The following is a 16,405-nucleotide window of genomic DNA, read 5'->3' as shown; positions in this document are numbered from 1 at the left end:
CTCACACACGACATATGCTACGCTTCTGTTATAAATTCATAGAAAATCAACCATACATCAGATCTGCACCGTTCCACTTTTATTTTACTCCATGAAGGAAGGACTACAAAATGGGGAAGTTTTGATACAGGGCAGCCATTATCCCTTGAGCATACCAGCACATCCACAGGAGCCCTGCCCAGTTGGCATGACAACCTTGATGGTCCCAGACAGAAGACCATCAAGGTCACAAAGGACTTGCATATGGGAGTGGATTCAACATGGACTGGAACAATGGACAATGATCAGATTTTCCCTCTGGGGGCAGGAAACTGCCAACTCCCCTTTGACCTCTGGAAATGACTCATGGGGAGGGGGAAAGGAGGAACCAGCCAGGTGACAGGACACTCAGGTTACCACCACAACTCCTCCCTCAACCCATCCTTTTTGTGATGTTTCAATGATGTAGTCATGATGTAGTTGTGATGTAGTTCTAGGGGTGTAGTTTGGGGGATTAGTAACTGATAAAAGTTGGGGTCTTGTTTTGTTCTGGGCTTCCATTTTGTTTCACCTGGTGGCAGGTGGGAGTCCTGTCGCGACAGTCTTCAATAGCCTACTGGCTGCTGTTTTGCTCTGGTAGTCCTGGCTGGTGTCCTTGTTTTTTTGTCCAAGGGAGCCCTCAGATTTCTCCGTTAACACCCTAAACATTATTTTTAGAAGGAAGGAAAGCGCTGAGTAAGGGAATATATAGAAAGTCTTTTTCTGGTCTTTTCTTTTCTTTGTGGTTTTTAATTCAGAAAATGCAAAGAGGGTGGGTTTTTTTAGAGGAAGGTATTTACATAGGGTTTTTTAATATCATGGTTGTATGCAAAATAATTATTAATTAATTTTTTTCTAAGCCACACAGAAAACCTCGTGCTACGCAGCAGCATGCAAATGCCAACAACACAATTAAAGGAACAGGAAGTAAAGAGGAATAAATTTCACACTGTGACATAATGAGCACATGATAATCTGTTCCCCCTTACATGATTTTGGTTATTTTTCCTGTGGATTTGCAAATGCCAAAAGAGGAGGCTTGCAACAACAACATGGTGAAAATTTCTGGGACTTCACACAGAGCAGACACTTTCCACAGCCAGACTGAAGGTTGTGTTTTTAGTGGCTTCGGTGCTTCTCCGGTTAAGTTTTTTTATTGATGTTTTGGGGAAACAGCTGTAAAAAATACCAACAAAATAAACCGAGTCCTCTTAAAGGTAGCTCTCTTGACCCTTACCTACCCATAGAAGGCATGCCACTTTGAGTTACTTGGGGGGAAAGTTCAGGAAAATTGGTCAGCATTTTGGTTCCCGCGGGTGGCGCTGTGGGTTAAACCACAGAGCCTAGGGCTTGCTGATCAGATGGTCGACGGTTCGAATCCCCGTGACGGGATGAGCTCCCGTTGCTCGGTCCCTGCTCCTGCCAACCTAGCAGTTCGAAAGCATGTCAAAGTGCAAGTAGATAAATAGGTACCACTCCGGCGGGAAGGTAAACAGCGCTTCCGTGCACTGCTCTGGTTCGCCAGAAGTGATGCTGGCCACATGACCCGGAAGCTGTACGACGGCTCCCTCGGCCAATAAAGTGAGATGAGCGCCGCAACCCCAGAGTCAACCACGACTGGACCTAATGGTCAGGGGTCCCTTTACCTTTATCCTACAATGCCCGAATTTCAGTGCAACATTCCCTGATATTCAAAAGACTGCAAGCGCTTTCCCTTGACTTTGTGCATTTTCATATGCCATTTTTGCCAATTTTTGTACACACTTTCCCCCCCTAATGCCACATTTTTAAATTTTTTTATTTTGCACTGATATTTTGGCTGGAGAACTGCATTGCAAAATTTGGAGAGGAGCAAATAACAATAGTAATTCAAAATGCAAAGGCCGGTTTCTCTTCGGTTTTTGACTCATTCTGGGGTGTGTGAGTTGGGTAGATAAGGGAGCTTCATGCTAAAATAGAAACCAGACTGAGATTCTTCCTTCTCTAAACTCTAGGCAGGGAATCCCCTACATGCAGTGCTTTTTTCTGGGGGTACGCACACCCCTAAACATTTTGTGAATCTAAGTTTGGCCTCATTGAGGGGCAGTATTTCAATACGTGTAGGAAAATGAAAGTACCCCTAAACATTTTTTTAGGGGGAGGGAAGAGTAACATGTAACCCACATTCCTCGCAAACATATGTAAAAGGGAGCTGAGCAGGTCTTTAAATTTATTTTTCAATCTTTGCTAATCCTGTGACTCACATTCTTTTCCTTGGTGGTTAATAATAATAATAATAATAAAAATAATAAAAATGAAGTTTTACGTTGTGTATATCTGCTGGAAAATGTAAAGGCATTTCCTCCCTTTCCCGACCACAACTTTCAGTCTGACTAAGTTATCTGAACCTGAAGCAGTTGCTAACTCTCTTAAGCAGCGCTTATCGGAAAGAAAGAAGGTGGTCGTCTGTTATGTACTGAGTTGAATAGGAACCAAAATGCAGCAGCCTGATTGGTCCTAGAACAATAGGATTCAGAATGCAGCAGTCGTCAACAGGCTCATCACAGCTATCTGCCAATCACCCATTCCCACCACCCTTCTGAGTAATACCCCTCCCCACCTTCTCACTATATAGAAGGGTCTGGAAACTTCTGTTTCAGTGTATCTGAAGAAGTGTGCATGCACACGAAAGCTCATACCAAGAACTGACTTAGTTGGTCTTTAAGGTGCTACTGGAAGGAATTTGTTTTGTTTTGTATATAAAGTTTTGTATATAAAGCAGACATTCTGGGGGAACGTCCATTCCTCCTCACGGCTATGAGCTGAATAAAGAGCATGAAATCTACTCTTGACTCCGAGTATATTTCATCTTCTAGATTGAGGGTGGGGGCTCAGGCCCGGGGACCAGATGTAGACCCCTAGGCTACTCTGTCTGCCCCCTGAGACTCTCCCCACACCATGTCTCTCACTTTCCCTGCTTTGCACCCTCCCGGGGGTCTTTTTGCCTGTCTGGAAATATGTCCTTGAACTCCGATCCTGCCTTTTGCTCTTGTTCTAAGAACTTTGAGGTCTCAAACCGGGGTAGGCAACCTAAGGCCTATGGGCCACAAGCAGCCCAAAGGGGTCCTTTAACCAGCCCATGAGCTGCCCCCAAATTGAGCCGCCTGTTTGGCGAGTCCCCACGCGCTGCACTAAATTGGCGCAGCACTGCGCGGGGACTCGTTTCCACGGCGCTGGAAGCCATGTCTGTGCATGCGCAGATGCCAGAAACCGCATCTGCACAGACACAGATGCTGGAATTCTTGAGCGCACGCATGAACGCGCGCACACGATCCAGCCCACAGAGGGATCTCTGCTGGAGTGAACCGGCCTAGGCGAGGTAAACCTTGCCAACCCCTGGAAATATAGAATAAATATTCATAAATGCACGCATATCTAAATATATGAACCATTTGTCTGAAATAGTACAGGAGAGCAATCCTGAAGCCATTTTGACTCTCCCAATGACCTCAAATATTCCTCTGCTGTAAGGGAGGCAAACGGGGAAAGCCTTCCCATTGTCTTTTTGCTTGCAAATCCTGTCTTAAGGGCACATTTGCATATGAATTGGTGAGCCTGTGACCTGGATTCAGGAACTAAAAGTATTAACCATCACAAAAGAATGGCCAGGCTGCCCGGGTAATGCAACCAGTGACCCTTATCAGGTATCCTGGCAGACAGGATTTCTGCTGTAGACCGCCTCCTTCTGTGATGTATGCATGATGTTTTGGGAGGTGGTCTTGGGCTACAGGCTGGGCAATTTCAAGAGTCTATATAAGGGCTTGCACACCGTTGTTCAGGGTTCTCCTCCCTCCTGTGTGTGGTGAGTGGGGACCCCATTGCAACTGTTCTTTGAATAAAGATCAGACTTACTAGCTGCTTTGCTTCTGTTGGCCTCTGTTATTTCTTCTTCTGATAGGGAACCCACTTAAGGACTCTGTATGGGCTCCAGAATACCCCATAAGGAAAAAGGAGCAGTTTTTCTTATAACACTGTTGTTGTTAGGGGTCTTTTTTGGGAGAAAGAGCCAGGATACCCCTCAGCAAAATAGGAGACTGAGGATGGAAACTCCGTTCAAATAATCCTTCAATCAAAACTGAAACTTTGAGTACTCCCTCCCCCCAAAAAAGTCCATCCAAAAATAAAATGGTCCATTCAGCAGCAATCACAAGATGCTGACTGACCTTTCAAGTGAATCTCAAACTTCCCTGGAGGAGTAAAAAATCTGATTAGGAAGGGATTTTCAAGCCCACGGCAAATCTTCAAAAAGATCATCAGTCTTGAGTTACCCTTATTTCTACAAACTAAAGAAGAGGAGCTTTGAGTGGATGACAGACCAGCTTTTGTTTTAAACAAGGATGACCAAAGCTAATGCGAATTCAATATGTTTTAACTGTTTTAATTCTGAATTTTAAAGTGTGGTAACCTACCCTGGGGCCTGCTGGTGAAAGGCAGTTAATAAAGTTCATAGTGATAATAATCCATACTGTCAGGGATCTGTTGGCTGAGAAGGGGGGAGAGATAGGAATGTACAGGGAGCCACCTCCTTTAATGAGCAGCTGCACTTTATCAGAGAGAGAGGAGTAGGAGGGGCTGTCAGGAAACACAGAAACAGAGAGAAAGGAACAGCCTACAACGCTTCGATTTTTAAGTAAGGAGAGGAGGAAAAGGGGGGTGGCTCAGGAAGTTTCTATGCTGGAAAGGGAAAAGGCACGAGCCACTTCCGGCAACTGATAGAAACTGAGGAAGACATGCTTTTAAGAGCTTCAAACTGTACATAGTTTTAGGACTTAATAAATCTTGTAAAAGCTGGCTGGAATCCTGGGTTGTTATCTCAGCTAGCACCCACATATCATCCTGACACTTACAATTATTATTTTTTTGCATGCAGTTGTACCTAATGTACACTGTCAGGGAACTGCCATCAGAGCCAGAGGAGGAGGGAAGGCTCCAGAGCGATGCTGGAGAGGGTCCCAGCAGGGAGAGAGGCAGCCCAGCTGCTGGGGAAGGAAATCAACGTAACACCAGGAGAGAAGGGGGGCAGATGGGGGAATCGGAGAAAAGGCTCCAGGACTCTTCAACGGAGACTAGTGGGGAGAGCACAGGTGCTCCGCTGCCCACACCCTCCCTGCGCAGAAGACTTCCGCGCAGGGAGAGTAGGAGGAGACTTGGCGTCAAAGAACTTTTTTGCTGGAAGAAGTTCAAGAAACGCCCACTGACGGATTCTGCCAGCGACTGAGACAGCCACGCAGTGAAGGGCTGTCCAAACAGAAAGGGTTCAACCAGGCAACCTAGCCAGGAGTGGCGGCAACTTACGCATCAGCAACCCCCTAGAACCATTACATACACACTTTGGCAAAGAACCACCCTGACAGAATGCATCACACATATATATTTCTTTAGGCACAGTTTCTCCTGTTATACCATTTTCGTTTGAATGGAGAACTGCACCACAGAATTCGAGGAGGTGCCAATTTGGAAGGGCAGCTCTGCTTCCCATAGTATTTCGGGAAGGGCTGGTGAAACAGCTTTGCAAGTCAAATGCAAGCTGATATGAATTTCCACCCCCTCGTCACAAATGCCTTCCCTTCCCCCAAACAGCGATATTCATTCCTTTCCCCGCAACGTTGTAAGCAGACAGCTTGGTCAGAATGCAACCACGAAAAGACGAAACTAGAATTCGTGGGCAGTGGCACGATGCTTTCGATGGGATGATGCAAGAAAGACTAAGACTCGTATGAACCAGATGGTTGTATTAGCCTTGTTGACATGAGATGAGATTTAGCTAGGGGGAAACGTCCTCATTCTCCAGTCCAAAGCTCTGGTGCTCAGAGAATCAGCAGCGGTCTTGGACTCAGCGGTAAAAAATCAGCATCGCAGACTCCAGCAACTGTTTTGAAACACTCCATGCAGTGTGGGTGCCGTAGCCGTCCCAGTCAAAGGCCGTGTAGTCGCCGCACTGCCGGCTTGATTCTGGAAAGTATCCTCCTCCACCGACACAGAACTGGAGAAAGGAAATTTGGGAGAGTCTAGCTCGGAACTGGGAGTGGCCTTCATCATATTCAGCTTCGCCAGCGGGACAAAGCAGCTCCCAAACTTATCCTGCCTCTTTTATTATTATTTACTGCATTTTTCACTCTATAAGATGCACCAGACCACAAGACGCACCTAGTTTTTGGAGGAGGAAAACAAGGGAAAAAAATATTCTGAATCCCAGAAGCCAGAACAGCAAGAGGGATCGCTGCGCAGTGAAAGCAGCGATCCCTCTTGCTGTTCTGGCTTCTGGGATAGCTACGCAGCCTGCATTCGCACACACATTTCCCCTTACTTTTTTAGGAGGGAAAAAGTGAGTCTTATAGAGCAAAAAATACGGTATTTATCACACTTTTTTTCCCTGCAAAGTGGAATACGTGGTTTCCTCCCCCCCCCCCTCGTTTAATCCCCGCAACAACCCTGTGAGGTAGGTTAGTCTGAGAGGCAGCAACTACCCCCACCCCCACCCCAAAAGGTAAAACCCAGTGATTTCCGTGGCTGAGCGGGGATTTGAACCACAGTCTCCCAGGTCCTAGTCCAACACTCTAACCGCTACACCACCCCGAGAGTGGATCTAAACACAGTGGGGAAACCACTATAAATACAGTGGCACCTGGGGTTACAGATGCTTCAGGTTACAGACACTTCAGGTTACAGTCTCCGCTAACCCAGAAATAGTACCTCGGGTTAAGAACTTTGCTTTAGGATGAGAACAGAAATCGCACGGTGGCAGCAGGAGGCCCCATTAGCTAAAGTGGTACTTCTGGTTAAGAACAGTTTCAGGTTAAGAACGGACCACCGGAACAAATGAAGTACTTAACCCGAGGTACCACTGTACTGCATTTTTTCGTTTATAACATTGCCCCAAGTATAAGACGCCCCACCCCCTATTTTGGGGACTCCAAATTGAGAAAATGGAGGGAGATTGTATCCATGTATAAGACAACCCACAATTATCAACATAATTTAAAATTTTAAAAAACCTAGTCTTATACCCGGAAAAGTACGGTAAGCCAGAAATTATATTGTTTTAAATAAAAGGAGAAAAAATCCAAGGGGAAATCCAAGGGTGTAGGTAGTTGGCAGCGGCTCACCCTGGGTGGCATCCCTAAGAGGGGTGACAAAACCCCCCCTGAGCGGAACACACCCCGCCCCCCTGGGCACCAATCGCCCCCAATGGGCACCAAGGGCCCCCCTGGGCAGCTCCTCTACCCCCACCCCTCTAGGTGCCTGAGCAGCTAGCTCCGCCGCTGGGGAAATCTCGTTTTAAACCATTCCTTCTCTCTTCCGCCATCTGCTGTTAAATGTGTAAAACGCGTTCAGTTCCTTTTTTCTTTGCTAATGTAGCTGCTTTTGAATTCTGGTGCTGGAGGAGACTCTGGAGAGTCCCATGGACTGCAAGAAGATCCAACCTCTCCATTCTGAAGGAAACCAGCCCTGAGTGCTCACTGGAAGGACAGATCCTGAAGCTGAGGCTCCAGTACTTTGGCCACCTCATGAGAAGAGAAGACTCCCTGGAAAAGACCCTGATGTTGGGAAGGATGGAGGGCACAAGGAGAAGGGGACGACAGAGGACGAGATGGTGGGACAGTGTTCTCAAAGCTACCAGCATGAGTCTGAGCAAACTGCGGGAGGCAGTGGAAGACAGGAGGGCCTGGCGTGCTCTGGTCCAGGGGGTCACGAAGAGGCGGACACGACTAAACAACAACAACAAGGTAGCTGAGTCCTGGTTCTCTTTCCACCAACTTACAACTCACCGTTTCTGTGTTACAGCCGGTGGCTTTGATCCCAGCACAGAGCGCCATGGCAGCTTTCTCGTGGTTGAAGACCCGGAACTGTATGTAGCCAGCGACAAATTCACCTGGAAAGACAGAGAGGCGGGGAGGGAGAACACAGTCTTGGTGGCTGAGAGCAACTGACAGCTTTCTCCTCCTCCGTGAATTTGTGTAATCCTCTTTGAAAGGCATGGGGTCAAAGCTCACGTCCGCAACACATATATAAAACAGATGATGCACATTCAACGTACCTTTAAGTCACACAGCTCCGCCCCCAAAGAATCCTGGGGGTTCTAACTTACCCCTCCCCGAGCTACAATTCCCTTTACAAACTAAATTTCCCAGGATCCTTTGAGGAAAATCCATGTGGGTATATCTTCAGACCGTAATGGACTTGCCTCTGGAATTTGGAGAGTAATAGAACGCCGTTTGCTGCGCATTTCCAGTGTCGTAGACGACAGGGACAATGGGGCCATTATTAGCTGGGCAGCTGCCGAGCCCAAACTTGACTGGGTATTGCTGGAAAGAAGAACAAATGGGAAATAAACCAGAGAGAGAGAGAGAGAGAGAGAGAGAGAGAGAGACACCTTGGCCTTTTCAACTTAGAAGCATACAAGCCTGAGCATCAAATTTGTTTGAAAAGAATATACAGTGGTACCTCGGGTTAAGTACTTAATTCGTTCCAGAGGTCCGTTCTTAACCTGAAACTGTTCTTAACCTGAGGCATCACTTTAGCTAATGGGGCCTCCTGCTGCCGCCGTGCCGCTGGAGCACAATTTCTGTTCTCATCCTGAAGCAAAGTTCTTAACCTGAAGCACTTTTGTTTCGTTGAAGTGTATGAAGTGTATGTAACCTGAAGCGTATGTAACCCGAGGTACCACTGTAATTGCATCATCCTCCCTGTGTCCTTCCTTATTTACTTATTAATTTGATCACATTTAAGGACATAAGAAAAGCCTGCTGGATCAGACCAATGGCCCATCTAGTCTAGTATTCTATTCTCTCATTGGTCAACCCAGTGCCCCAATGGAAACCCTCAAGGAGGGCCAGGGCACAAGAGATATTCTCCCCTTCTCCGGTTTCCAACAACTAGCATTCAGAAGCATTTACAGCATCCAGACAGAGGTGAAGCTAGCTGCTCCGACACTCAGCGCGGCGCTCATGCTGTACACCCGGGGGTTGGGCCATGGGGGCAGGGCCAGCATCCCTTTCCCATGTTTTCCCTAACGAAGTCATAACAGAGGGCAGAGTGAAGTTGCGTGGCGAGTTCCCACCCCCCACCAGGATAAATAAAGACACGAGACACCATAATTAAGGTTAATTGGGCAAATTAGTCCACAACTTTATTGAATTCAGGAATGAGAGGCATTGGCTTAGGCATTGGTCCTATCGACTATCCGGCTCCAGCCCATTTGCTAGAGACACGGGGAAGGGTTAACACTAATCGGGGGAGTCTCCCGCCGAGGCACGTCGACTAGGAGCTCCCCCGGGTCACCGCTCTGGGGCGTGCCTTTGGCCCACACCTCCATAGGCTTCGGACAGGGCCACACCCCCCGGAGTCCTTTAACGGACCACCCTTCGCTCACTGGGGGGAGGTGATGGCATTCCTCCCCCCCCACACATCCTCTTAACCCCTTCTTACCAATGCCTACCGCCAATGCCGAAAAGTTGTGACGAGTTGCTACGAGGTAGGCGAAAAACCAAAAGGCTACAAATTGCCAATTGGGAAAAATTCCTACCATGCCCCTTTCAGCAACAGACTGAAGTCCATAGCAAAGTCAAAGACCTACCTAAGCCTAGTTAAAGGGAGGGAAGGTGGGAAAACGTGGGGGCGAGCCGGCGAAAAGAGGGCGAGCCCCGTCTGCACCGGCCCTAAATAGGGCAGACCCAGCCGGGATTCCCCTGTTCTCGCGGGGGCTGAAACCAGCCCCCGCTCACGTGGGGGTGGGCGTGAAGCCCGCAACCCCACCTCCTGGGCAGGCCGGAAGTGGCTTTGTGATGTGATGGGAACCTGGACCTCTGAGATCTACATCTGAGGCTTTCGGGTATTTGGAAATCTCCTGCTCTCCAACACACATCGCCACCTCCTTGTGAGAGGTCCAGGCTAACTGAGGCACTAAATATTGACTGTCCATTCAGCCACATCAGTTACCTGATAAAGCCCGTGAAGGTTCCCTCCTTCTACAGACAAGAACCCGGTCTCGGTGTGATACCTCAAGAAGGCAGAGTCACGCCATTCCCTCATGGGGGTGTTGTTTGGGACATGCCAGATGGCCATATCCCGTGCTTGGAGGTCAGAGTAGCCTGGATTCTGTAAAATATTAAAAGAGGGTAGGGGGAAACACCTATATATTTAGTCAGGGCCTTATTCTGCAATCAGAGTGCCTCAGTGGTGGATTCATAATGGACCATCCACACAAGACTCTGCTTTAATACCGTATTTTTCACTCTATAGGACACACCCGACCATAAGACGCACCTAGTTTTAGAGGGGGAGAACAAGGGGGGGGAATTTTCTCCCTCTCTCCGCAGCGCCCCTTCAGCGAAACAGCAGGAGAACGGAGGCTTTGTGTTGCTTTCGCTGAAGCCATGGAGCCTGCATTTGTTCCATAAGACGCACACACATCTCCCCTTAATTTTTGGAGGGGAAAACGTGTGTCTTATAGAGCAAAAGATACGGTAGGTGTTCTGTGATGCTTCCACGAGGTTAACACATTGCTGCCATCTAGAGGGACGACTCCATAACTCAACCAAGGTGGAATGAAAAGTTAGGCAGGAAGTTATAGGGCAGGGGTCAGCAACCTAAGGCCCATGGGCTGGAAGCAGCCCACGGAGGTCATTTGACCTGTCCACAAGCCCCCACCCCCAACTGAGCTGGCCAGCGTGACTAAGCTGCTTCTGGCACAACAGAACACCGTGAAGGAAACCAGAGCACATGGAAATGCTGTTTACTTTCCAGCCACAGCGGTACCTATTTATCTGCTTGCACCGTGTGCTTTTGAACTGCTAGGTTGGCAGGAGTTCAGACAGAGCAACAGGAGCTCACCCCGTCGCAGGGATTCAAACCGCCGACCTTCTGATTGGCAAGCCCAAGAGGCTCAGTGGTTAGACCACAGCGCCACCCACGTCCTCAAGAAACTCAAGAAAGGTAACAGAGCCTCACCTTATAGTCATCACACGTTGAGCCCACAGCTGTCCCAAAGGTGTTGTTATTGGACCAGTTGCCTTCTCCACTTGGGTAATTGGCAGTGTTCCCTTGTTGACTAGACCAGCGATCTCCCAGGGTGCACTTCCCATAAATGTTGTTCTCGTGGATGCTGGCCACCAGCGTCCAGCCACCTCCATTGGTGGACATGTCGCAGAAGGTTTGGTAGATCTCACCGTCCTCCGTTCTCAGGAAATACAACCCATCTGCCGATGAGCCAAACAGGCTATCATTATGACCCTCTCTCCGTTGGCGGCATTGACTCTGATCACATTTTATAATCCTTGCCACATCTCAGGCGTGGAGAGTCCTCCCCTCCCTTCGGTAACTCCACAGATAAGAATTAACGAGCATTTGATATATTTATGGTCCTTTTATTACAGCATCATGTCGCAAGCACAAATATACAGCTCTTCACAAGGAGGGTAGCTGGCTACTCTAAATCCTTCCTCCGACCTCCGCAACAATTAAGTTCATTCCTCCCTCTGCCTCTTTTGCTCCTTGATACGCTCGGACCTCCGAGTCCACGGTGAGGGCAGTGTCCCCCACACTCTCAAGTAGCGTCTCAGCTAGCTGCACCCTCCCTTCTGTCTCCCTTGTCATTATCTCATAACTAGGTAGCTCCTCCCTAAGCTGTTCAGCTCCTGTCTCTTTCTGTTTCTGAACAGGTTGTGGACGGAGGGGGGCAACTCTTCCCCCTACAGCTCTCCATCACAGAGAAGCTGGTCTGCCATAGAATGCAGTCCCCAGTTCTCGTTTTCAGACCATTCCCTGACACCGCGGTGAGCATAGAATCATAGAATTGTAGAGTCGGAAGGGACGTAAAGGGGCATTTGGTCGAACCCCCTTGAGATGCCTACGAAGAGCCCCTGATCGGGCGTGTCTCCTTCCTGGCTTACCTACCTGGAGCTCCTTCCAGAGCTGTTTTGATTTCCTTGCAGCTCCGAGGGAGGGTCTGGAGGAGGTTTGGGACCAGGCCCTGCTGGTTCTGGAGGCAACTGGCATCTTCCCATTTGACCATCAGCTTGAGGATGTCTCTTTTCAAGGAGGTGATGCAACCGTCCGTGTCTGCGCAGAAGGGGCTCCTTATTAGACTCAGGAGAGGAAAAGTGGAGTGCATTTATTGGGGAAAGAGGTGGGAATGTGTTTTGTGGACCTCTCAATCTACAGTCATACCTCCTGTTATGATAGCTTCAGGTTGTGCGTTTTCAGGTTGCGTCGCACGGCAACCCAGAAGTAATGGAACGGGTTACTTCCCGGTTTCGCCGCTCACGCATGCACAGATGCGCAAAATGATGTCATGCGCATGCGCAGAAGTGGCGAATCACGACCCATGCATGTGCAGATGCAGGTTGCGTTCTGTTCAGGTTGTGAATGGGCCTCCGGAACAGATCCCATTCGCAACCAGAGGTGCCACTGTAAAGTCTTCTGGGTGGTCTTATTTCATGCCATCACCATGATAAATTCTCATAATCCTGCCCCACATTCCCACCCAGCTGCCAAACACCGCCTCAATTTAGGATGTCTGATGAAGAGTAGGATCAGGCACTGAGACTGCTATGCCTAAAGAACCACTTTCCCCCTTAAAACCGTCTGAGGATCTTCTTTGTGTCCTACCTTCAAGGGAGGTCCAGAGGTTGGCGGTGAGAGAACAGGGCCTTCCCTGTAGTAGCCGTGCTGTTAAGGGAATGTTTCCCCTGGCAATTTGACTGGCGTCGATTTCGTCATCATTTCAGTACCAGGCAAAATCATTTTTCTATTTTTCTAGGCAGTTGGGTAGCACCAATGACGTTATGTGACACCGTTAAAACTCCTTTCTATTTATTTTATTATTTTATTCCTTACCTTGATTGTAAATCGATTTGAGGCTTTTTAAAAATCTCCCTATATAGAGCCATATGACTGGAAAATCCCAGACTTTGCATGGCGGAAATTTCAATAAAACAATGAAAGGGGGGGGGGTTGATACAATGGCTACTGCAATTGACACAAGTAATAGGCTTTCTTCCAAAAGAAAATAAATGAGCACTGAGCCACTGATATATTACATATATTACAAGTGAGCTCTTGCATTAGAAATTGTTTAAGATAAAACCTATTTGGAAGAGAAACTACTCTGGCCATTTTTCTGGATGTTTATTGTTTGTTTACAGATAGTTGCTTTGGTGATATTGTCTTGTGGAGCTGTTGGCAGCCTTTCGAAATGTCTGGGAAAACTTGGGGGAAATGTGTTAGCGGGGTTTTTTTTTGCTGAAATGTTTAAGAAATTGCTACAAAACTGGGAGGGGGGGGTTGCGAAAACTTTGGTCAATAAACTTTGGCACTGGTGGAGGCATTCTATGTCTTGCATATGTGTGAGAAAGAAAGAAAGAAAGAAAGAAAGAAAGAAAGAAAGAAAGAAAGAAAGAAAGAAAGAAAGAAAGAAAGAAAGAAAGAGAGAAAGAAAGAAAGAAAGAACTGGGGTGGAGAAGGAAATATATTTTTGTCCTTTTGGAGGGCAGCTCCTCTGTGAGACAGTGGTCTTGAAGCATAAGGTAGTGTGGCCCTTTTGTTGGTTCAGAAGCGGAGAAGGAAAGGAAATGTCAGTGTGGTTTTAGGGAGGAACATTGAGGCAATAAAAGCTTTACAAAACATTATGTAACTACTTCTCCCCTCTTCCCCTATGAACATACATAGACTTACCACACTCCAAACCTTTTGGGAAGACAATCACACAAAGCAGAATGGCCACAAGCGCCTTCATTCTTCTGAGTGGGAGGGATCAAGTTTATTTCGTGAGAATCTCTCTTCACCCCCTACAAAAAAAAAGTCTCTCAGGCAGAAATCCACATGAACCTGACCTTGGAAGAGTTTGTAAGTAAACTATTTTTAACTTACCAAATGTGTGGTCTTTTTCTATGCTGGGGGGAGAAGCGAACTTTGTAACTCACTTTAAAGGGCACATTTTAAGGATCTAGCAGCCTTTATCTCCACACTTTGCTGAATATTTTGTGACTATAAATCTCTGCTGAGGTTCTCTCACCAAAGAGTACCAAAGTACTCTTTGCATCCCAACAAAAACTGCAATGTCAGCAATTCCAATTTCCTGATTCAGTCCACAATCCAAGGAAAACACACCATGTTTACACTTTCTGAAAAAATATGTGAACCAAAGTACAGCCATCCTTTTAAACTGGCACTGAATTTTGCAACGAAGTCCTCCAGCCAACAAGTGTACAGTATATACAAATAGATTGCATATACTATTGTGAAGTGTGCATAAAGATAAATACACCTGTGACTATTGCATGCAAAAAAAATACATTATATTACAGGAAACAACTTTGTAAAAATGTGTCTGTTGGACATATCCATATGAATGAGGATATTAGGAGAAATTTGCACTAAAATGCTGATAAATTTTCATGAGCACATTTTTAAATTTGTGGAAATTTGGTGAACCGAACTTAGGGCTGAAAACACCAGGAACAGTTTCACCCAGTCCTGCTCCTAGATGATTGGAGGTTGCACAAAAATGCTTTCAGGCTTTATTTTGGAACTGAAAGCCTCCTCCACCCGCCCACCCCTGCTTGAAATTTCTTTGTTCCAGTTGCAGAAGCGGAACTGTCCCCAAGGCCATGAGAAATGCCTGTCAAATAAATCTGAGGGAAAGAGAACAGACTAACATGGGGAGGGGTCATTTTATTACAAAGCCAGGCCAATATTCTAGAGGGCAGAGAGAAGGGGAGAATTTTCAAGGCAAGCAAAATATTGCAGTGGGTGTGGCATAGACCACCCCTTCAGCCAGACAGGATGGCTGAACTGTTGCAACTAGTCTCCAGACCACAGAGTCTTGCATCTCCTTCCCAAAGCCTGGCATATTACCCAGGTCTGCCCCTAAAGAGAGGGCTTTCTCCAGTGACAACCCCTAATCTGCAGAATTCCCTCCCCACAGAGGTCTATTGCGAAGCTTCAAAATGTAGCTTCTGGCATGTCATTAAGACCCACCTCTTTATCCTGGCCCTTGACACCACATGTATCTGTATATACCGTATTTTTTGCTCTATAAGACTCACTTTTTCCCTCCTAAAAAGTAAGGGGAAATGTGTGTGTGTCTTATGGAGCGAATGCAGGCTGCACAGCTATCCCAGAAGCCAGAACAGCAAGAGGGATTGCTGCTTTCATTGCGCAGCGATCCCTTTTGCTGTTCTGGCTTCTGAGATTCAGAATACTTTTTTTCTTATTTTCCTCCTCCAAAAACTAGGTGCATCTTGTGGTCTGGTGCGTCTTATAGAGCAAAAAATACGGTATTTTAGATCTCACCCTGTTTTTTTGGACCGTAATTCGCATTAAACTGGTGTTGTCGTTCTTGTTGTTCTTGTCGTTTTACGCTGCCAGCACCCACCCTGGAACCTTAAGGTGAAGGGTAGGTAAGGAATCCAGTTAATGATAATGAATTAATTAATTAATTAATATCTCACCCTTTCAGCAGCTTAGCTCGTTTGGAGTTTCTAACGGTGGCCGTGGAAATGGAAGGAAAGGCGCTGGCGTTCTGCCAACTGCCCTCTGCTTTAGACAAACGGACCTTAGTCGAGGATGAGGAAATCTAAGCAGGTGACCAGCAGTGACCTGGGCTTCTTGGCACACACAAGGCAGGAGGGCAGTGGATTGACTGCAGAAGGGATCATCCTTTCTTTATTTGTATTTTTCCTTCAAGTATTCCTTCCAGGGCTTACCATCTGCAAATTCTGCTACCAATCTTTCCAACCCAGTGGTCCTCAAAGAGGATGGTACAGCCCCCTGGGGGGGGGGATGAGATTACCTGGTGGTGCTGAGAGCTAAGAAGGGGGCACAGGGGTACTGGAGGTGTAAATGTCTACCAGACGTTGAAAACCTCATATCAGTGGGTCACGTTCATCATTTTTTGTTAAACTGATTAAACTATGTAGTTTTAGTTGGATTTTGAATAAACATGCAATTATTTTTTACTGTTTTGAATTTTATTGCTTTGCTTCTAGTGGGCTGTGCAAGCCACTATTCTAAATAATGCTTCTTATAGCATAAAAGTAAAGGAACCCCTGACCGTTAGGTCCAGACGTGGCCAACTCTGGGGTTGTGGCGCTCATCTCACTTTACTGGCCGAAGGAGCTGGAGTACAACTTCCGGGTCATGTGGCCAGCATGACTAAGCCACTTCTGGCAAACCAGAGCAGCGCACGGAAACGCCGTTTACCTTCCCGCTGGAGCGGTACCTATTTATCTACTTGCACTTTGACGTGCTTTTGAACTGCTAGGTGGGCAGGAGCAGGGACTGAGCAACGGGAGCTCACCCCGTCGCGGGGATTCGCACCACCAACCTTCCAATCAGCAAGCCCTAG

The 16,405-nt window shown here is 47.2% G+C and overlaps 1 protein-coding gene across 5 annotated transcripts; it reads right to left on the bottom strand.

Moving 5' to 3' along the window:
* Positions 1-5,772: 5,772 nt before the first annotated feature.
* LOC309329962 (intelectin-like protein) lies at positions 5,773-15,619 on the bottom strand. Of its 5 annotated transcripts, none has more exons than XM_081841301.1 (8): positions 15,510-15,617; positions 13,744-13,844; positions 11,953-12,117; positions 11,008-11,255; positions 9,997-10,155; positions 8,243-8,363; positions 7,827-7,930; positions 5,773-6,040 (listed from the first exon to the last, which is right to left on the bottom strand). In XM_081841301.1, exons 2-8 carry the CDS (start codon positions 13,790-13,792, stop codon positions 5,891-5,893), a joined length of 996 nt encoding a protein of 331 aa, XP_081697427.1. In that variant the 5' UTR covers positions 13,793-13,844; positions 15,510-15,617; the 3' UTR covers positions 5,773-5,890. The 5 variants fall into 5 exon arrangements, with proteins under 5 accessions (XP_081697427.1, XP_081697425.1, XP_081697428.1 ...); XM_081841299.1 differs by having other exon boundaries at positions 13,732-13,844; positions 15,510-15,616; XM_081841302.1 differs by lacking the exon at positions 15,510-15,617 and adding an exon at positions 13,927-14,052.
* Between the last annotated feature and the right edge of the window lie 786 nt (positions 15,620-16,405).

This window comes from Podarcis erhardii (genome assembly GCF_964252035.2).
Source record: "Podarcis erhardii genome assembly, chromosome: 15".
NCBI lineage: Eukaryota > Metazoa > Chordata > Lepidosauria > Squamata > Lacertidae > Podarcis > Podarcis erhardii.
Note: the sequence above shows the minus strand (reverse complement) of the source record. Positions and strands in the feature narration are given on the sequence as shown.